This window comes from Mustela nivalis (assembly GCF_964662115.1).
Source record: "Mustela nivalis genome assembly, chromosome: 4".
NCBI classification, from domain to species: domain Eukaryota; kingdom Metazoa; phylum Chordata; class Mammalia; order Carnivora; family Mustelidae; genus Mustela; species Mustela nivalis.
Genome location: NC_139023.1, coordinates 63,247,491 through 63,268,554, shown reverse-complemented (window position 1 = coordinate 63,268,554; position 21,064 = coordinate 63,247,491). Strand labels below are relative to the sequence as shown.

Sequence of the window (21,064 nt, the reverse complement as noted above, 5' to 3'; positions counted from 1 at the left end):
CCTCACGCTTGCTGACCTGCTCAGGCATGTGGATGCAGTCCCACACCACCCCCGTCTCTCTGTCCTGTGAGGACTGTCCTACTGTCCTGTCCTATGTCTGTTTTCCCTCATACCGTGAGCTCCTACTGGGCAGGCTCCAGATCCCACTGCCCAGAACACAGACAGCCCCATGCCCGGACTTTACAGCCAGGAGTAGACATGGTACCCAGGGTGCTGGGCATAATGGCTTGGTCAAAGGGGGTCACGGGTGCAGGATGGGAGACCATACTCACATTCACTGCTAACCAAGCGCTCCAGCACCCGCCTCTGCTTCTGTAGGGACTTGGGGACAGGGCCTGGCTGTGCCCCTCCATCTGTAGAGGACAGAGCAGAGAAAGAATCAAAGCAGGCTGTTTCAGCATGCTCTGCAACATTCTAGAAACTGGTACATGTGCTCATGTGGCATCCCTCAACTCTGGGAACCACAGGGCCTGGGGCCTCCACGCAGCCTCTGATGGGGACAGCAACAGCCACCTCTCGGCCCCCGCTGGGTACAGCTGTCCCCTCTACCAACGCAGCCAGGGCAACAGACACATCAGTTTCTGATCAGCACAACAGTCCCCAGGCATCTCTTCTGGCATTGTCCTTGGCAGGATTTTCCTCTGGGAAAGACTGAGCTCTCCGGAGGCCAGGCCTTCCCTATCTCCCCAGCCCTGGTACTGGAAGGGGCTCCACAACGAGTCTGTTCACAGCTGAGTGCTGAGCCTGGACTAAAATATTCTGCCCTTTTGTCAACATCTACCGCCTGCTACACCCCCAATATCCGTCGAGCATTCAAGTCTTCCAGCAAATGTGCCTTTGCGGGGTCAGGTCAGGCAGGAGTGAGGCAACACGAGGGAAGAGGCGCTGTGACCCAGAGAGACTGAGGGCCATGGAAGTGGCCTGGTTTTGGGGGACAGCAAATGGGGGCTGCTCTGTGTCACTGCGGGGGCTCTGGGGCTCCCCAGGGGCAGCCCTGAGCTCACCACATCAAGCATGGCTCTCCGGGGTGCTGCCCTCCACGACCCAGGCCTCATGGACACCTCCACTGACCCCAGCACATAGTCTTCCCAGCCCTGGCCCAGACAGCAGGCTAGTGCCTGGAGGCTCTAGTCAGCAGGGGTCCTACCAGGAAACTACAGAAGGGCACATTGTTCACCCCACAGCCTTCTCTGCTGCTCTACTGTGTGGGCGAAGGGCCCCAGCCCTGGTGGACCTGAGAGGGCTGGGTGCAGTCCTGGGCAGAAATCACACCTGAACAGATGGAAGCAGGTGCTCCTCCAGTAATGGGGAGGAAAGGTCAGGTTGGCCCCAGGGCGATAGAGAGGCCGCACCCAGTTGGGGACGCCCATTCTTCTGCCCCATCTGTCCTTTGGGCTGGTTGTGGCTCAGAAGGCTGAGGGAGGGCTGCAGAGGCCGGTGATGAGGCCTGCCTCAGGGAGGCTGGCTGAGCCACAGTCAGCTCAGTGCTCCTGGAAACTCGGGGACTCAGGGACCCAGGTCCCTGCCGCATCTGTGTTACTCTCCCCTGGCTCTGTCCCTTCAGGAGGAGCAGGACACCCTGAAAATGACAAGACCTGTGGCTCTGCCAGCGGACTGCACCAGAGCTCGGGCAGGGCTTGGGAAGGAGACCTCAAGAACAGGATTACACCCCAGGAGGGACCCTCCCTGGGCCTAGACCCACAAAAAGATCCCTGGGATCTCCTGGAGTCTCCGCAGGGCTGCCAAAGGGAAGCCCTGCAGAACTCCCCCAGAGAAGCCCACGAGCTCCCTGGGGAAGGCCCGGGGCCCAAAAGGCTCTCGTACCGTGCTCATTGACCTGACCGACATTCTCCAGCAGCTCTGACACAGCCACCTGCTTCTTCTTCTTGGGGTTGAGCTTCCAGTACATGACCAGGGCCGCCTTGCGCACGGCCCGCTCCAGGTCCGTCTCGGAGGAGAGCTGCTTCACCTCCTGCTCGTTCTCAGAAGTGATGCCTACGAGACAAGAGGCATTGCTGGTTTCGTCCCGCCTGCCTGGGTGCCGCTGGCGATGCTCCGAGTGCTGACCAGCTCCACCTGCAGGGGCCTGGGAGGGGACTCCTCGGGTCACCAGGGCAGGAAGAGACATCTGCCCCAAAATGACATCTCGCCAAAAACCCTGCTAGGACCCACACTCCAGATCGGAGCTCAGCCTGGTTCTTCAGTGGACCCGCCCCGGGGTGAGCCTGTGGGCGAGCACATGCCGGGGCCCTTGCCTGGTAGGCCTCTCCCAGCGACCCCCCAGGCAGGCATGTGCTAGACCTTCTTGTGCTCCTGGCCCACTTCCCTGTCCAATTTCCTCCTCACCAACACCCTCAGGAATAGGAACGGCTCTCCCTCATTTATAGATGGGAAGCCAAGGCACAGGGGCGTCCTGGCCAGCCCCAGGCCGGGAAGTCAGAGACAGGCAGAGCGACAGGGAACCATGGGAGTCAGAGACCGGTAACCACAGTTATCAGCCTGGGTGCTGTCCCTCCTGAGGCACCTGGGAAATCCGGTTCCTGCACCACCGGCCCTTTCCCAGGGAGATGGAGAATCTCCATGGAGAGAGATGGGCACAGGTTTCACAGGCTGGCCTACAGCCATCTTTCTCCCTTCAACTCCACTGTCAGGGTCATTAGCACCCACCCACCCACCCCCCGCCCCGCCCCGCCAACCAAGGGCAGTAAGACATGAGATGGAGGGGGGACAGAATTTTTTTCTCCCTTCTAAACATCTTCCAAATTTTCCACCTGAGCACACATTTCTCTCAAGATCAGGAAGCACTCGGTGTGAAAAAGGGGTGGGGGCGGTACAGGGCACACAGGGCCCCCCACGGCCCTCTGCAGCACATGTCCTCAGGCCTGGTCCTGACCGGGCTCCCTCCTGGCCTCTGGGAACTGCTGGGTGTGGGTGCACTGACACGCCCCCGCCGGCGTGTCAGTGCACCTCCCAGGGTGGACTGGTGAGAAATCCTGGCGGACAGAAAGCCTCAATTCTGTGTTTCCAATGGCATCAGTCCCATTTCCAAAAAAAAGAAGATTCTATATAATACATAACTCTTAAAAACATTCTGATACAAAACCAGAAAAAAAAACCACTTGAAACTATAGAGCATTTCTCTGGGTTTCAAGGTTATGGGTAATTTGTATCTTTGTTTTCTATACATTCCAAGTTTTATATAATATCCATAAAACACTTCCACCATCTGGAGAAAATCATTAAAAAAATACTTTATAACACACGCTACAGGCTTCCATTTTTCTCTGAGGTCTGAAACTTCCAGAAGCACACTGCTCCATGGCCGCAGGATAATGGAGTAAGTGACCGCGTGTGGCCAGGCTATGTCTCACTGGTCCCCACACCCCCACACCAATTCGCTTCCTGGCAGCTATCGCACCTGAGCAGGTCTTCACTGGCCTATGGTCCCCCAGCCGTTCAGCCCAGACTGGATGCAAAGTCAGCCCCAGAAGTTCCATCCTGACCTTGCGCCACTGTCACATTGTCCTACTATACCCTGTTGAAGCTGACTGTCCATAGGCTCTACGATGCACTCCTTGATCTGGATTAGAACCCAGAAGGGATCTACCGATAGACCAACACAGACCGAAGAGGATGACAGTGGCTTTACCAGCTGAACATCCCATGTCATATTCCGGAAACAACGTCTTCGGAACAAAACCACAATGGAACAGAAATTTACACCTGCTGATTTAGCAAGCAGTGCATGTCCCTCAGGGGCTGTGCCTGCCCCAAGCCTCCCTCAGACCCACCTGCCCAAGCCTCCTGTGGACCCACCTTTCCTGTCTGCCAGGCACCGACGAAGAAGCTTGACAGCCTCGCGCCGGCCCTGCTTCGCGGCAAGGATCAGCCAGCCCACAGCGGTGCAGTTGTTCAGCTCCTCATCTGCGTCACCGGCAAGCTGCAGGTAGTGTTTCCCCACCTGCAGCAAGAACCCAGTCAAGCCACATTCTGCGGCACCCCGTGTGCTGCATCAGGGCTCCTGCTCTGCATCCTGATCCTGACCTGCTCCCCAGAGCCAGGCAAACTGGGGCTTCCCGACCCTCTCCTGCTCTGTCCTCCTGGCCAGCCTGCCTCCCCAACCCGGCTCGCCCAGGCCAGGAAGACAGGGGGTGGGACTGGGGCCCCTGGGGCATCTGCCCTCAGCACAGCAGGGCCTGTGGGACCCTCGGGGCCCTTGATCCTCAGAAAACTGTGTTGAGCGTGTGGGCCCCCCTTCACAGATGAGAAGATGGGGTGGGGGGGCAGGGGCACTGAGGGCAGACAGGAAGGAGGGAAGGCATCCCAGAGGAGGGGGGGGCAAGATGGGGAGTGAGCTGAACATGGGTGAGAACATGGGATCTGCAGAGGTGGTGGAAGGCAAGTGACACAGAGAACATGGGAACACAGCAAACAGGGGCCCGGCATCCCTGCTCCCCATTCACACAGCACCGGCTTCCCCCAGGGCCACTGTGCAGGGCCTGTGGGCTGAGCTTCCCACTGACACATGGTCCTCACCTCCGTCTGTGCCTTGGGATCCCCTGCTTTGGCCTTCTCCAAGACTTCTTCAAAGGGCACTTCCACATCTCCCCTCACGGGCCCTTTCACACAGGAGAAAAGCACACAGAATGTCACGAGGCTGGTCCCTGTTGTCTGTCTGGGAGTGGAGGAGACTACAATAATGGGCTCAGACCCAGGGCAGCTTGTCAAAATCCAGGTCAGACGCAGACAGATATGCTAGCACGCTGCCTTCCAGTGATGCAGACAGCCCCAGAACATGGACAGCAAGACTGCTACAGAAGGGAGCAGCTCAGAGCAGCAGGAAGGACGAGGATGAGGGAGCATAGACGCCAGTCCCACCCTCACCCCCGAACTCAGACCTGCTTGAGTTGGGCTCTAGAAAGATCCTAGGACTCCGGCGTGAAAAGCCCCTGACCTAAATAAACACCTGTGCCCCAATAGACAAACCAAATCCATGTTTTCCAAGACTGCCATCTATACGCACATGAGTTCTGGAGGCCACGATCGGAATGCACACACACACGCATATAGGTTACATTTATGACAGTGAATCATGATTAACTTCCCACGTTACTCTCCAGTGAAAGGCACCATTCCCACAGTTCAGAAACCCGTGGGAGGTACATGCTCAGGCTGCTGGGCCTCCCCCACTCTGCTGGGCCTTTGCATTATTCCCAACACTCACTGATTTTATAAAACAAAGCCACAAAACCACTCTGTGGATATATTTTCTTTTCGGGTCATTCTCCCAGTCAGTCCTTCAGGTGTGTTACTAGGCCCAAGGGCCCAAACATCATACAGCTCATACTATAGTCTACTTTCTAAAAAGTTATCGAGTTACAAAAGTATCATGGAAATACACCAACTTTACAACCTTACCAGCAATAGGAAGCCTAACGATAAAAAATTTAAGAGTTATTTATTTTTTACCAGTGTCTGTCTTTGCCTTATACAACGAATATGCGGGGGCCTCCGTCCTGCCCCACACCCGACCTTGGCAGGTCCTAGACACCTCCAAGCAACTCGTGGGACATACCGCTACTGACTCTACTGTAGGTGCCTAGTAAGAACTGACAGCCTCTCACTCTCTAGAAGTCTCTGGAAACAAAAATGGTCTCCTGTGACATCACTCAAGGACCAGCCTTCCTGATGGGTTCATCCAGGCCTTTCCCAGGACCAGCTCTGCCAGGCTTGGAGCTGGCTCTGCAGCCACCAGTGCCACCAGGCCCTGCATTCTGGGCACTTGAGTCCACAGGACACAGGACTCTTGGAGGAGGCCGGGCCATGGCTTGGGCCAGCGTAGCCTTCAGGTGCAAAGATGGAGAGGCACGGGGGACCAGGGTCAGCTCAGAGGAATTAGGCTTCTTCTTAAGACCTCACAGCTCAGGTACACACTGCAGCCCTCTTGTGGGATGGCTGGAAGATACTAGGTCACTTCTCCCTGAGATCAGACTGGGCTTCCTTGCCAAGGTCCTTGGGGCCCCTGCCCAGTGTGGCCTCAGCATGTACATCCTTCCCTCGTGCCCAGGACCTTGGTGCCACTGTTCCCTTCTGGCCCCCGTCACACCCCCTCTAGCCCCTGGATGCACACTCTGTCCTTGAACATGAGAGCACAAAGCTTGCAGACTGCAAGACAGTCCCTTCCATGGGTTCCTGGGGAGGACTGTGCACACGGAGGGAAATCCAGCCTGTGTGTGACTCTGCCGTTAGCCTCAAAGTGCCATGTGACCTAGCCAGGGTCATTTTCAACCGTCTTTAATATCCAACCAACAGGATGGTTATGAAGAACAAGACACTTTGTGTTACATGACTGGGCCAGAGTTGGCACTCCCAAAATGTGGGTTTCTTTTTCCTCCCCACTTCCCTCCTCTTGGCTGACCCCAGGGCCTTTGCCGCTCACTGACACTGCACCTCCCACTGCAGGGCCCACCGGGTACCTCCCACAATTCCAAAACTTTTCTTGATTAACTGAACTCGCAAGCCCATGTTCTTTCTGTGTTCTGATCAGAATAGAGAGGATTCAAGCATACATCTGTTGGCTGAAGATGCTGGCCATGATTAATTCTTCATGGAAGTTATTCATAGCCTGGCATTTCAAGAAGTCTCCCCAGTAGACAGAACCTCCTTGAAACATATGCCACACCTGCTTTGTGATTCCAGGTCCCACTTGGCACTGGTAGAAATATTTCTACAACTACTCAAATGTTGGGCCCATGCTGCAGACCAGTCAGAGGGCTCTTGCTTTTTCCATGTAAGCAGGAGCCTTCCCATAGGCCAAGGGCTGACTGGCCAGTGTCATAACCCCCCAGAACTGGCTGAGGCAGTGTGGACCAAGGACCATGAAACACACTATTCCTTGCACATGCAACCTGCATTCCTGGTTTTTTCTGGTCCCAGCACTTTGATGTCCTGTCTGGGTACCCACCGTTCCCTACATTGGTCATCAAGGTCTGGTGCCATTGTCCCTCACCCACACTGCATGGTGGGGGGCGGGGTGTGCCCCCGTCTCCCTGACCATGGTACTTGGGTTTCAGGGTTGGACACAGACCCAGGCCAGGCCACTGGGGTTTGCATTGAACTTCTGGGAAACCAGCACCCTCCTGCCACTAGGTCTCAGCTGACGGATGCCAGTGGGGAGGCCTGGAGGGCCGCCCAGTGAGAGAACCCAAGTGAGATGAGGGAAAGCAGAGCTGGGGTTGCTGATCACAGCATCTGAGCCCCTGGATCCAGTCCTGAAACCAGCATGCTGTATACTCTACAGATCCTGGAACTAAGAAATTCCTCTCAACCTGTTTTTTTTTGGCTTATGTCAATTTATATTGTGTCTCTGTGTCATTCACAACTGGAGGGGTCCCGACTCTAACTCATTTTTGAAAGGCTTCCTGTCACCAAGCAGCAATAACCAGAGATGCTGGCCTTGGGCAGGTCTGCACGCCTCTGCCAGAGCCCACGGGAGAACCACATCCATGCCCTTCCCCATCTTTCCGTTGTTTTCTCCACAGATTCCCCACATTAGAAAGCCGTGCGTGTGCCCTGCTGACTTGGTATGTGACCCTTGATCTTCTCTGGAGCTGTCCCCTCTCCCTGGCGGGGTCCTTTGCCATTTTCCTTTACAATTGGGACGTGGTATTTCACAGCTCCCACCGGGCTTCACAGGGACACTCTGTCCAGGGGGTGGGTCTGACCCAAACAAGTCCAGCTGCCAGCACTGCACTGGACCCTGCGGCTGGGTAAGCGGTGCAGGATGGAAGGGTGAGGAAGGGGGCCGCCAAGGGAAGGAGGGGGGGCAGGGTCCATGGCACTCTTGTCTCTGCAAATCCCAATACGGGGACATAAGGACATGTTCCGCACGATGACTGCACAGCAAGTTCAAGCCCTCAACCCCGGCGGCCGCTCTGCAGAAAGGGGGAAGGTGGGTGAGCAAGCCTCACACCCACTCTGGACTGCATCAGGACCCTGGGCCGTGAGCAGGAAGCGTGCGCACGAAGCTCTCCCAGACATGGCGGGAGCAGGACAGAAGCCAGCACCCTTGCTCCCAATGGCTGCTGGCCGGATCCGCTGCTGAAGTGGAGTTTTGAATTGTTGAGAGCTTGCCAGAAGCTCTGAGAAGGGGAGGGCCACCTGACACCTGCAGGAGGAGGATGGTGCAATGCTCCTGTCCTCCCGCGGCCACCGCCAGCTCCTTCCTCACTCCCACCTGTCCTCCCTGGTCCTCCCAGGATGCCCGCCACTGGCAGCTGCAGGGAAGGGCAGGGTGAAAAGCAGCCAAGGGTTCATCGTCTGTCCTTGTAGGCGCCTTGCACCAAGAGGCTGTCCCACACACGGGATGGCCGGGTTGTCCTTCACCATCTGGGTGTTCCACACACAGGGGGTGGGGGTCACCTTGTACCAAGGAGCTGTGTCATTAGCCTTTGGGATGCTGATTCTCGTACTCATGAACAAACAGGGTGAACGACCCCTGCCCAGGGCTGGCCAAGCTTAGCTGGGGGATCCAGCCAGGAGTCCACTCTCCTGACAGCCCAGGACGGGGTTGTTTCCTGAGCACTGCCCACGTGCTAAGGGCAGCAAGCTGAAGGAGGCAGGACCGCTGCCCTCAAGGCCCATCCACGGGCAGGGCGAGCATAGTCACATTTTATCAGTGCGGGCTGTGGAGGTGTTGGAAGTCATCAGTCCTGATCGGGGGGTGGTGCTTCCTGGAAGAAGTGATGCCTGAGGCTTGGAACACAAGTCCATGGTTAAAGGTAACTGATGAGGGCACACAGCCAACTTTCCAAAGGTCTCAGGAAACCACCTGACCCTGCCACCCTGCAGCTCACGACAGGGCGTCCTATAGTGATGAGGTGACCGCATAGGCATGGCTACCACATGGACTTGCGCTTGTACTGGGGTCAGGACAAAATAACCTGTGTGGAAAAGTCTCTGGATTGTCAATGGCTGACACCTTGACCAGAGAACAACAACCTGAGCTGTTTATCGCTGTGACTTGTCCCCAGGACAGCAGGGCCTCAACGCTCTGTGCCTGCTCACACTTCCACATTGGCATCAGTTCTGACGGTCCAGCTCTGAACCCCCACACTCTCCCGCGGCTCCAGCCAGAGATCTGGGGGCCAGCCTTGCTTCCTCTACCCTCATCTCCACCTGCCCCTCGGCCACCACTCTGGCTGGCAGCTGGGGTTGCCTCCTCTTTAATGTGACACAGAACATGTCTTCCTCTCATTTAGACCCTCCAACGCTCTCCCAAACACCCTTCTCCTTATCATGACCCTGGAGGGCCTGCCTGGCTGACCTCCTAACCCTGTACTCTGACTCCTTCCCAGGGGGCCATCAGTCTTGGAGCCCGCAGTCCAGCACGGCCCCACACTGTGCAGGTACTTCTTCATGTACTCACCTGGGATCCCTCCCAGAGGGAGGCTGTGGCCCTGCAGCTGGGAGGCCTCACGGTGCTGGCAGTCCTGCTGGTCATCTGCCCTCACCCACCGAGGTCAGCAGGAAGGGTGCCTCGTGCTCCCCAGGTCTCCATAACATCAGCTGTCCCCAGCACAGAGCCTGCCCTCCAGGACGGTTGTTTGCTTCTGGCTCTCCCAGGCCCAGGGCTCCTGGGGGGCAGGGCTGAGCCTCACCAGAGACTACCCTAAGGGCCAGCTGATGAGCCGAGGGTTTCCAGCCCAGCTGTCTCTGCTTCAGTTCTGCACTGGGCTCCCTAGAGAGATAGCCCCAAGCACTGGGCACACCACCTGCAGCTCCCCACTCCGGCCTCCCGGGTAAGCAGAAAGTCCCTGAGTGTGTTCAAATCTCGACCTCACGGTCACCGGCTGGTGTTCCAATATGTTGGAGAAGCAAGCACGCTAATCCAGATAGAACCTAAAGTGGGGCCTGGCACGGAAAGCGTTCCTTCCACACTCATGCTTGTTGCGACCTGTGGGCACCTAATGGGCTCGCTACACCTTTGCAGATGCACAGGTGAGGGATCCAACACAGGCCCACGAAGCCCCTCCCTGGGCAGATGTGCTCTGGGTTCTGCAGGGCCAGCAGGGCAGGCTGTGTCTGCCTGTGACCGGCGATGGACCCCCAGAGCAGCACAGCCTGGATGTGAGTCTGGGACCCCAAGATGGCAATACTGCCAGGGCCTGCTTCTCTCTGTCTTTTGTCGGGCGGCAGGCAAACAAAGCCCTCGGCTGTTTCCTGACTCCCACCCGAAACTTGTGGGCTTGATGCTGCCCTCCAAGGACAGTCTGCGTGCTCAGATTGAAACCAAGTGTGTTTCCAGCCCTGGTTTCTGTGCCCTGCAGCAGTGAGGCATCTGTAGCTGGGAATCCAGGGTCAGGACCCCTCGTCTGCCCAGAGGCCTTGGAAACAAAGCAGAGAACATGGCGATCTTTCAAGGAGATGCAAAGATCAAAAGTGCCCAAGGAGCGGGTGAGTTTCTGGAATGAATCAAGCACTGGCCCAAGTGAAATGCATAGGGGAGACTCAAGTCGGCTTCCATCACAGCTCCATCTCTGCTGGGCGGGTCTGGTGTTAACCAAGGGGCCTCAGGTCACCTGTGGGCCCATCACTCAGCAGCTGGGCATTTGAGCAAGTCTATGCCTCAGTTTCCTCACCTCTAAGTGGGGCAACAGCAGAGCACCCCCACCCCCCCGGTCACTGTGAGGGGATCAGATGTGGCCCAGGGAAAGTCCTGAAGACAGGGCCAGCCATATGGTACACACAGATGTGCACAGCAGGTGCCTATCGCGAGCTGGGGGCTTTTGCACAGGTGGCACGGCTAAGCCGGGGCTGGGCATCTTACGCAGAAGCCTCTCTGGGGGAAGGAAAACACGACAAAGCCTGGGTGAGCTGGAGAAATGGAGGGGGTGGTGATCAGGTGGCAGTGGGGGCTCGCCTTCCTGAACTCGTCCAGACAACCTGGCGGAATGAAGCCTCCTCTCAGCAGCCTGGGACTAAGGGAGAGAAGGCCCAGCATCCTGCCCGAGGCAGGGGAGGCGGTCAAGAAAGCACCCCCCCACCACACACACGACACACACGTGCACACAACTAATGTGCGGCATGAGCCTCCCTGGGGGAGAGAAGGAATCTGGGGCACGCACACAGAAGCCAGACACACATGGCCCCGAGCTAATATGAAGACCAGTCACCAAAGAGGTTCATGGTGGGTGGGGGTCATAAAACAGCGGGTGCCCCTTCTAGGAGGGTTGAAGAGGATCTCCGTGAAGGAACAGGGGGCCAGGCTGCTTGGTGACATGAAGCACAAAGTACCCGCTATCTCGGGGCCCCAATGCTGGGTGCCTGCAGGGGACAAAGGGGCCCGTGCTAAGCATGCACGCTCCCATACACACCAGGGCCTGAGGAATGTCTCCTCGAGGCACATGGTCCTGGCACTGGTGTGATCCCCATGTGACCCCATGGGGCCGGTATGGTTGTGCCTGCTTTACAGTTGCAGAAATGGGCTCAGTGTGGCCTCCTGACACCCTCAGAGGCACATGGCTCAAGGGCCTGGGCCAAGACGGACCTGTCTCTGGCTCTCCCTGGGCCACTCAGGGCCCTGACAATCATAACAATCCACGGGGACAGACACACGCTCCAGGGAGTCCCAGCTGAGAAACATTCCTGGAGAACTGGCGCTGGAGTCACCTGCTGAAAGCATTTTATAAGTTGTCGGTTTCAACACAGTGAATCACAAAATCCATTTAACTGTCCACAAGCAGCATTGCTTTTACAGAAAAGGCACCGAACGGATCAGACTCCTCTCACACAGTAAGGAAGAACAGTGTTCGGGAAATCTCTGTTCCCACTGTGTGTGTGTGTGCATGCATGCCTGCATGTGTGTGTATACACGCAGGTGCATAGGCACCCACGTCAGGTGAGGATGGCACAGTGTTTCCTGCTGTGGGTCAAGGTCAGGAAGTTTAGGAGGCAGTGGGGCCCTCAGGATGGGTAGGATTTCAGCAGGGGGAGGGAGAGAGGAGGAAGGCACATTCTGGGTGGGGCAAAGGGAGGTGGGGAAGCATGGGGGCAGGCCCAGAGAATGTGGACCAGTGCTGGTGTGCTCGGAGATAGGGACCTGGTGCTCAGGAGGGGACTGCACAATCCTATCTGTCATCAGAGGGAACAGTCTACACTGCGGGGATGGTTCCATTGAGAGTAAGACATCCAGCATACTGGAAAGCCTTGGGTAAAGTACCACAAAGAACACTGCCAGTACCAGTGACATTTCCCACAAACATCAGAGCCAGAGGCTTGGGGCTCCTTCCACCCACAGGAGTCCCGGGAGCTTGAAGACACTCAGACCAGGCCAGTGCTCCAACCCAGAGACCAGTCCTGCATGCAGCTTCCTCCTGGCGTATCTCCATCACAGGCCAGACCCATAACCATTATCACCCTGAGCCCTCACTTTTCCGCTCCAGACTGGATTCACCTGTGACACCCATGGCCACTCAGGGCCATGCTCAGTGGGCAGGAGGTGGATGGAGGATGGACCAAGCCCTAGCACCCCTGCCTGAGAGTCAGCGAGGCAGTCGGTCCCATGATCAACTGTCCTGTCCCACTCTGGTCCTCACACCAGCTCACCTCTGCCCCTGGGAGGTGCCTCTGGGGAAGGCCTCGGGGAGCAGAAACCTGAAGAGGCCCCAGAGTGCCAGGGAGCAGGGCAGCCCTTTGTAGTCCAGCTTGGGGATGGAAGATGATCCCGAGGGCACTGGGGACCCAGGCCTAGGTGCATTCCAGGGTGGCAGCTGGCTCCTGAGGGGAGTGGCCACGTGAGTCCCCAGACCAAGTAGAGCTCCCTGGCCAAATGGCCCTGAGGAGTGGCCATGATGGCCAGGAGACCACATGGACTCCCCCAAGAACCGTGTGGGACCAGGGCTGGGGTAGGGGGAGAAAGTCTTCCTCTCACTCCTCTTACTCCACAGTGCCTGGTGTGGAACCAGCCTGGAGAGTGCACAAATCAGTGCTGGAGCCATCAGATCGTAAATAAAATAGGGAAACGTGACTTCTGCTACCACCCAAGTCCATGCATCAAGAGCAAAGCTCACTGCACAGGTGGGAGCCCAAGGGACCCGGCCCACAGGAGGAGGAACCAGGCAGGGCACCTGGGCCCGGGACTTGCTGCCCACCTGGCTTCCAGCCCCAGCCCCTTACCTGTTCGGTCTGCTCTTTCTCGGCTCCGAGCACTCGGGGCCCGAGCCATAGCTGGGGCAGCTGTGTCTCCCAGGACTGGTCCAGGGCCAACCTGGGGTCCAGGAGCTCGGGGCACCTCACTCTTGTCCTGCTCCAACGAGGCAGTAGCATTGAGCCTCGAGCGGGCCTGGGGCTGCAGCGACGGAGGAGGCTGTGGGCCAGAAGGGCTGGCAGGGGGCGCACCAGGATCCATCCTGCTGGCAAGAAAAACCAAGGGTCAGACACACAAGGGCGGCCAGGCCCAGCCTGCTCTGGCCTCGAGTGTTGGGCAGAAAGGGAACAGAAAAGAGAACGGGGGTAGGTTGGGGGGAGTAGCGCCTGGGTGGCTCAGTCGAGAAGTGTCTGCCTCTGGCTCAGGTCATGATCCCAGGGTGGGAAGCCTACTTCTTCTTCTCCCACTCCCCATGCTTGTGTGCTTGTGTTCCTCTCTCACTGTCTCTCTCTGCCAAGTAAATAAACAAAATCTTAAAAAAAAAAAAAAAAAAAAAAGTAAAGAAAAGAAATGGGGTGAGGGCCACTTCATGCTCTGTATGAGATCTCACTCAACCTCACAGCAGCCCCAAGACTGTGCCCATTTCACAGATGAGGAAACTGAGGGAAGAAATCCATTCAAGGCCTCTGGCTCAACGGGCCCCATCGCAGTCATGAGCTTGGGCCCTACGTCTTCAGGCCCGAAGTCCCCTGCCTCAGCAGGCACTAAGCCCTGTGACCTCAGTGTCCTTGCTTGAGCAGCAGGGATGGTGCAAAGTTGTGAGGGTCCAGTGAGATAATCCGCATGGAGCACTGAGCACAGTGCCTGGCTCAGGGAGCTGAAGCGTGGACTCCACCTTATATGTCCCCCCTCCAATCCATGAAGGTGACCCTACTTGCAGATGTAATTAAGGATCTTGAAATGAGATCATCCTGGATTAGGATGGGCCCCCATCCAATGAGCAGTGTCCTGAGAAGAGGAGGGGAACACAGAGACATAGAGAGAAGAATGTCATGTGAAGACAGAGCATGGAACAGGAGGTGCGGCTGCAAACCAAAGGCCACCAGGGGTCATCACCTTCACCACAAGCCAGGAGAGAGGCGGGGAAGGATGACCTCTCAGAGTTCCCAGAAGGAACCAACCACAGAGTAAGAGTTAAATGTTAGCAGGTAAGTGAACAGAGGACTGGATGCAGGGGAGGAGGAAAGGGGTGGGGAGCCAGGAATGGGGGAGGCAAAAAACCCATGAAGCCAGGATTTAGACAGATGAGCCCAACAGCAAAGCCCTCCATGGGAGGCCTGAAAGACAGGACAAGACCCACCAGACTTGGATGCCACCAGACATGAATACGCAGTAAAAGGCAGAGTGAGGTGCCCAAGAACAGAGAATGGACTGGAACAGACTAGAGAGATTGGTGCTTCTACAGCCCTCTTATGACAGGGAAAGGGCTCAGTCAGTCAGTAAAAGGGACCTCATGTGCTGATTAGCAAAATGGCAGAAACCACCACTGACGCAATGGAGCTGAAAGCCCCAGCCCCAGGATCCCCAACCTGGGGGCCCGGATGGGCTTCAGGAGACACAGACCCCTGAAACTGTCGGGACGACGTGTGCACTGGATAGGGGACCCAGGTGGCTTTTCCTTAGACTCCAAAAAGATGCCATGACCCTCCCCAGACTCAAGGCCACGTCCATCCTTTTCACTGAGATGAGGAAAGCGAGCGCAGAGCAGGGAGAGGCTGCTCATGTGGAGATCTAGCCCCAGGCCCCCCAGCTCTGTGGTCCTGAGCCACAGGGCCATGCCCCTCTCTGCTTCCTCCACTGTAAATGGGACAAGTCAGCTCACAAGAGGGCCTCATGAGGACCAGATGAGAGGACAGGCTGCACACGGGGGCCAGGCATCCCCAAACGCCCAGCGCCAAGCAGCAGGCCTGCCACAGTAGGGGCCCCCTGGATGTTTCTGGAGATGACTGTCACAAGAAGAGCTGCAGTGGCCCCAGGAGCCACATGCCTGTTTCCAGGGGCTGCACAACCAGGTCTGCCCTGTCCCCAGCCACAGTGGATCCTGAAGATGGGATCTGTGTCCGCCAAACAACCCCATAGATTTCAATCTGGACATTCCTCCGTCTGAAACACTGAGTCCTTATTTTAAAACATCCCCCAAGGGCAAGCCAAGAACACAGCCGAGCCACATGAATCTGCTTGGAAATCAACGCACTGCTCGGTGCCGTTTCCAAAGTGCAGGCTTCAGGGAACCCAACCAAGAGGCAGCTTCTATGAAACTCGCCATTCAGCTGCACGTGTAGACCAGAGCGAGCACGTAGCCAGGAATGGGCCGGGGAAACCCGCGGTGACAAGCCACACGGAACCAAGTCATACAGGACACCCACCCCCTGACCCAAGATAGCCAACACGTCAGTTCTTCAGACCACATAGGGCCACATCCTACCAAGCCACCTCCCATGGCCCGCTGCCCCTAGAATCAAGAGCCATCTCCTCAGAACAGCAGAGCACAGCTCGCCTTGACAAGAGCCAACTTGCACCGCCACACCTGTGTTGGGAACAGCAGAAGGAACGGATGTAATATCTGGACTGTGCTCTGCTCAGTGCATGTTCTCGGGGGTGGGGGGCTGCACACAGTGCTGGGAGCCGGGTACCGCCACTAGCCAGTGTGACAGGCAGATGGGTGGCTTTGCCTTCAATCCTCACCCTGTTTCACAGACAAGGAAATGCGGGTCCAGAAAGGTAGGATACGTGCTCGAGGCCACACAGCTCACGGTGTCAGAGCTGGAATTCAACTCCACAAAGCCCGTTTCTGAAAAAGGGGCCTCTCACAATCCAACCCCAGTCACGCCTTCCCTTCCCTCCCTGCCCCTCCCAGAGCTGCTATCTGGCCTGTACCGGTGCTCTGGCAGAGAGCGAGCCCTCCTCCTCCAGTGCTGGGGCCCAACGTGCCTCCTTCCTGGGAGTGTCCCTGCTGCCTCTGCTGAGTCCCATCTCAGGTAGAACCATCCTCTACCAGGAGACCCCAGGCCAGGGACAGTGTTATCTCTAGCCAATGAGACACAATTTTACTAACACATGACAAGGGGAGTGAGTCCCAGGACCTGCAGCCACTAAATCTCGCTGTGTCTCAGTTTCCTCATCTGTAAAATGGGAAAAACACCTCCCATGAAGGGGTGCCATGGATTAGGGGTGTGAAAGAAGAGAAAATAATCTGCAAACCATAAAACATTAAAATGAACAAACAACCAAGCAAGCAAGCACACCCAAGCTGGTCCTCCCGGGTGCTACACCAGGGCGTGGTTCGTTGAAAAACACATTCTGGGAGGAACCACAGGGAACCACAGGTTCTGGGTGGCCTGTGGGTTAAATATTAGGCATATCATACAACAGTAAAAATAACTGTTTTAAGTAAAACCTCTGCTTAGTAAGAATGGAAGAGTAAAAGAAAATTAATTTTCAGGGTCTCAGAGTTGCTCAAGCCCTTTAGGGAGAAAAGGGCTTATTATTTACAAACGAGACAGCTCACTGCCAGGGTTGGGTCACAGGGAGGATCACAGACCATATTCTGGTGGAAGGACCCACATGGCGGTCCCACCTTTCCTGCTGTTACACGTTCTCTTGCCTGGGATACTGCGAGCCCTGCAGGCAGGGGCTGCGTCTCCTTACCCTGGAGCACCTGCTGCCTGGCGTGGCACGCATCCCGGATCTCATGTGCAGGGTACATGGGGACAGCCTCCTCTCGGGAAGGCAACAAGCTTAGGGGACCTTATTGTGTGACTTCAAGCAATTCCCACCCTGGAGACCCCAGGACCCTGAAAGCAAACAGGGAGCATCTACCTGCCTCGGTCCCAGCTCCAAGACGCCTCCAAACTGTCTGCTAGGGGGCCACCAATCCCACTGCCTGCTGATGGCCCCAGCAGTAGCCTGGAACCCGTCATTGTGTAAGACCAAAAAAGCAAAGTGGCTGGCATTCTTTCCATGTGAGTACCAAGGCATATTTTTATCCCATCAAAACACAAAATACCAACACTGAGGAGCTCGGCTGAGGAGCTGCAGGGACTGTGCCTCTAGGGAGACGTGGAGTAGAATGGCCACGTGTGGCCTTCTGCCCCAAACGCTCTAATCTGGCCCCACTCTGCTCCCCTCCCCGGGCTGAGGGGCAGCCCCACCTCTGAAACAAGCCCCCACAGGAAGGCTTAAAGTTGCTCCAGCACCTTCTGACCGGAGCCTCCACACTAGAATCCCAGCCCCGGCAAAGAAGCAGGGATGCCCACAGGTTTCACACGCGAGGGTGTCTAACGTGGCCACACTTTCTGGCACCGTCCAGAGGGGAGTTAAGAACATTACATCCCCTCGGCACAGTGCTATCCTACAAAGATGTTACCCATGACCCCATATACAAATAAGCATTTAGGGTCAAGGAAAATGTTGGTATAACACTATTAAGCCAGATTTAAAGCAGCATGAGAATTATCCTGTCTCTTTAGAATGAAAACGGCATCTACCTACAGAAAAAGATGAAAGACAAAATACTGGATCTCTCTGGGTGGAGGAATTATGAGTGGTTTTATTTTATTCTTTTTTCTGATTATATTTCCCTAATTTTCTATAATAAACGTATAAGGTATTTGAAACGAAAACAAAATATATTTTACAACCTGCCTGTGACTGAGCTCTAAGTGAAAGAAAGGGCCCCGGGGGGGTTACCCAGCATCTGGAGTGTCTGCTCCATCATGGCCTGGCCCAGCCCTCTGGCAGAGGGCTGCTCCTCAAGACAAGGGCAGAAAGCCCTTGGAGGCTCCCAGATACCTATTTTTGCCCCAGAGTATTAAGGGCCAAACCAAGGAACATTCCGACACCACTCGATGTGCCAAGTTCATAGAAACAAAGTGGGAGGCAAGTTGGGAATGCCCTAGTCCTTCATCAAGGACAGCCACAAGCGTATGCTGAATGGCCGAGTCCGTACTACACACCTGCTCTGAGCCAACACCTAAACAGATAACTACAAAGACAAGCAGCATCTGGGATGCAAACACCCAGTGGGGGAAGGGGGTCTTGCTAGCCTTTGGAAGGCAGGGGAGGGACTGTGGAAAAGAGGTCTTGACTCAGCCTTCAAGTCAAGCGGGTGTGAGCCAGGTGAGGGTAGAAGGAAAGAGGAATGGAGGAGCGTGGGTATTCCAACAGGGGACTGTCCTGTAGAAAATGCAGTGGAGGGACAGTGACCAGCCGTGTGGCCAGGAAGATGCAGGTGGCTGGGAAGTGACCGCTGGGGATGGGACACAGGAATGAGAGAAAAGGCTGTGTGGGCAGCAAGGGCAGGTCCCAAGGGCCTGAAGGAATGCCAGACTTTGGAGGCAGAGCTGACCCTAGGGCCAGAAGGAGTTTGGGAGGACAGTGCTGAGCAGGGAGGTGACAATTAAAGAACCACAGGGGACAGGATGGGGAGCCCAGGGATGGGGCTGGGTGACCATCTGGGGAAAGGTAAGGAGGCCTGGTCCAGGGCAGGCATCTGACTGCAGCTCTGGGGCTGGGAGAGACAGGAGTATTGCCAACTGAATGTGAAGAGTGGGGGAGCAGAGGGTGACTTGGTTTGTGTCTGGGGGCCAGCACAGCAGTGCTACTTTCTGAGGTGGGGACGTGGGAGAGGGCGAGAGCCATATAAAGCATCAAGTTCCCTCCCTGTTAGGATTCTTATCATCACCATCACAGAGCAGGGTTTGGTCTCTGTCCTAGGGCTCAGGCACCTCTGGGAGCGGGGGCCAGGACTGAGCTGGAGTCTCCTCTTTGACCGGCCCCCAAGGCCGGTTGAGCCCTGGTGTAGGAGGGGCTGGGAAAGCGTGAGCAGGGAGCCCCCCTCCCCCCACCCCCAGTCTTCCATCCTGGGAGAGAAGGTGTGATGTGGTCTCCCAGCAACCTTCCCTGTGCTCAAAGGTCCATCTGCTTGGGGGCGTGGGGGTGCAGGGGTGCAGCAAAGGAGTGGTTTTATAAGCGAAGTTTCCTCTAAATCTCTGGTCAGACACCACGGGGCTCCCATGAGAAGCCCATCCCCTTGGAGACACAGGGCCAGGACCGGGCAGTGGAAGGCGTGGCCTCTGGGCTTCTGCTGACATGGCACCCTTGCTAGGGCCGCAGTAAGAACAGGCGACCAGCACAGAGGTCCCCAGGGCACTCTGCAAGTGACAGATCCTAGCAGAAGAGAAAGCCCTTCACAAACAGGCCAAATGCCAGGGTCACTGTCCAAGGTGAGGAGAGGCAGGACAGGGCTTGCTTTCAATGCAGACCCGGGGCGGAAGGCTTCCCCAGGCTCTGTGCGGTCCTGGACAGGTCACTCAACCCCAGGAAGCCTCAGCTCCATCATGTGTCCACTGGGGCTCTAATTCCCACTCCTGTAAGACTGGGGTGGGGGAGGGGAGTGTAAATCTGGTACAACTGTTAGCTCCTTGGAATTCTCAGCATCAACTACAAGCACTGCGCGGGGCGGACATGGCTCCATCACATCCCAAAGGGCCCGGCGAGATTCCTCAGAAAGTTTCCATCTGTCACAATAGAAATTCATGGCGCGGAGGGCCAGCCAAGGGCCGGGTTCACCGGAGTCGAGCCGGGACCGAGAGGTACTGCCTCTGCCCGTCCCCTTACCTAAGAGCAGCCCCGGGGACAGTGAGCCCCGCACTGATTCTAAGTGGGTGGTGGGGGCCTCAGCTTGACCCAGGGGCTGCCCCCCCACCCCGGTGGGCCTGGTCCCCGGTGTGGGTCGGACCCCCGCCGATCCCCCCAACCCGCCCCCGCGGGCACCGAGGGCCGCCCTGGGTGCCGCGGAGTCCGGCCAACGGCCGCGGGGGAAGGGCCATGACGGGGCACCTCGGGACTGGCGCTGCGGGACGCAGGGTGGGGCGTCTCCGGCCACCCTCCAGCCATCCGCGGGCCCCCCGGGGCTACGGCCGTTGGCCGCTCGGTGCCCGCCGCGCGCGGGGCTCCGCGACTCCCGAGGGGGCTCACCCCTCCCCCGGAAGTCCCAACGCAGGCCCCGGCGGGGGTTGCCGCGGGGGTCGTCGTGCGGGCGGGACCCCAGCCCCTCGCCTTCTGGGGACCTTGTGCGGGGAGCCCTGGGGGCAGCCGCGCAGATGGAGAAACTGAGGCCCGAGGCGGGCGGGGCCTCCCGGCTCCCTTTCCAGTCCCCCGCGCGGCCGTCCCCCGCCCCGAAGAACTCACCCGGCCGCGAGTGGGCCGCACGCTACTCTGCGACGCCTTCGGGCCTCCGGGCCTGTGGCAAAGTTGTTCGCGAGGAGCCGGACACCTAGAGGCGGGAGCTAGGACGCCGGGCCGAGGGAGAGACGCGAGCAGCTGAGGGAGCGGGCGAGCGCGGCCCTCCGCGGAGGGGCGGGGAAAGGGGCGGGGCCGTAGGCCGCGCTCCACTCCCGATGCGTCTCGGAAGACCCGGCGCCCGCTCGGTCCGCTGTGCGGCCGGCAAGCTTGCCAATCATCTCGTGCCTCCGCCAGTCACGAGGCGCCTCGCCTGGCTACGGCGGACCGCCCCCTGGTGTAGCCGGGCCCGAGGGCCCCGCGGGGGGCGGGTCCGACCCGCCCACAGCGAAAGTTTCCAAGCCGAGTCGGCCCCTGCCCGGCCCACCGCGTGCTGGCCCCGCCCCGCCCCGCCCCACCCGCAAGGTGTTCAGTTGCAGAGGGAGGCCCTTTGCTTCTCCATCAGTTAACAGGTGGTTGAACTCTTGGACAAGACTCAGGCCACCTTTCAGCCACCACTCTGGCCCCAGGGCCCCCAACTTCAGATTTATAATCACTGCTATTGCAGTATTAACTAACAATTGAGGGCCTGCTGTGCGCTAGACCCCTTAATCCCAGCCGTGCCAGAGGCAAAGA

The 21,064-nt window shown here is 57.4% G+C and overlaps 1 protein-coding gene across 3 annotated transcripts in view; it reads right to left on the bottom strand.

The window, feature by feature from the left end:
* Positions 1 to 20,594, bottom strand: part of WFS1 (wolframin ER transmembrane glycoprotein) — a 29,980-nt gene extending 9,386 nt beyond the window's left edge. The window contains exons 1-6 of one of the 3 annotated variants that reach the window (XM_082727358.1): positions 20,399 to 20,594; positions 13,177 to 13,412; positions 4,537 to 4,619; positions 3,817 to 3,961; positions 1,825 to 1,995; positions 273 to 353 (exon numbers count right to left, since the gene is read on the bottom strand). In XM_082727358.1, coding sequence (XP_082583484.1) covers positions 273 to 353; positions 1,825 to 1,995; positions 3,817 to 3,961; positions 4,537 to 4,619; positions 13,177 to 13,408 — 712 coding nt within the window. In that variant the 5' untranslated portion in view covers positions 13,409 to 13,412; positions 20,399 to 20,594. Of the gene's footprint in view, positions 1 to 272; positions 354 to 1,824; positions 1,996 to 3,816; positions 3,962 to 4,536; positions 4,620 to 13,176; positions 13,413 to 20,047; positions 20,134 to 20,398 lie in introns of those variants that run through there. The other 2 variants (XM_082727357.1, XM_082727359.1) reach the window with 2 other exon arrangements.
* Between the last annotated feature and the right edge of the window lie 470 nt (positions 20,595 to 21,064).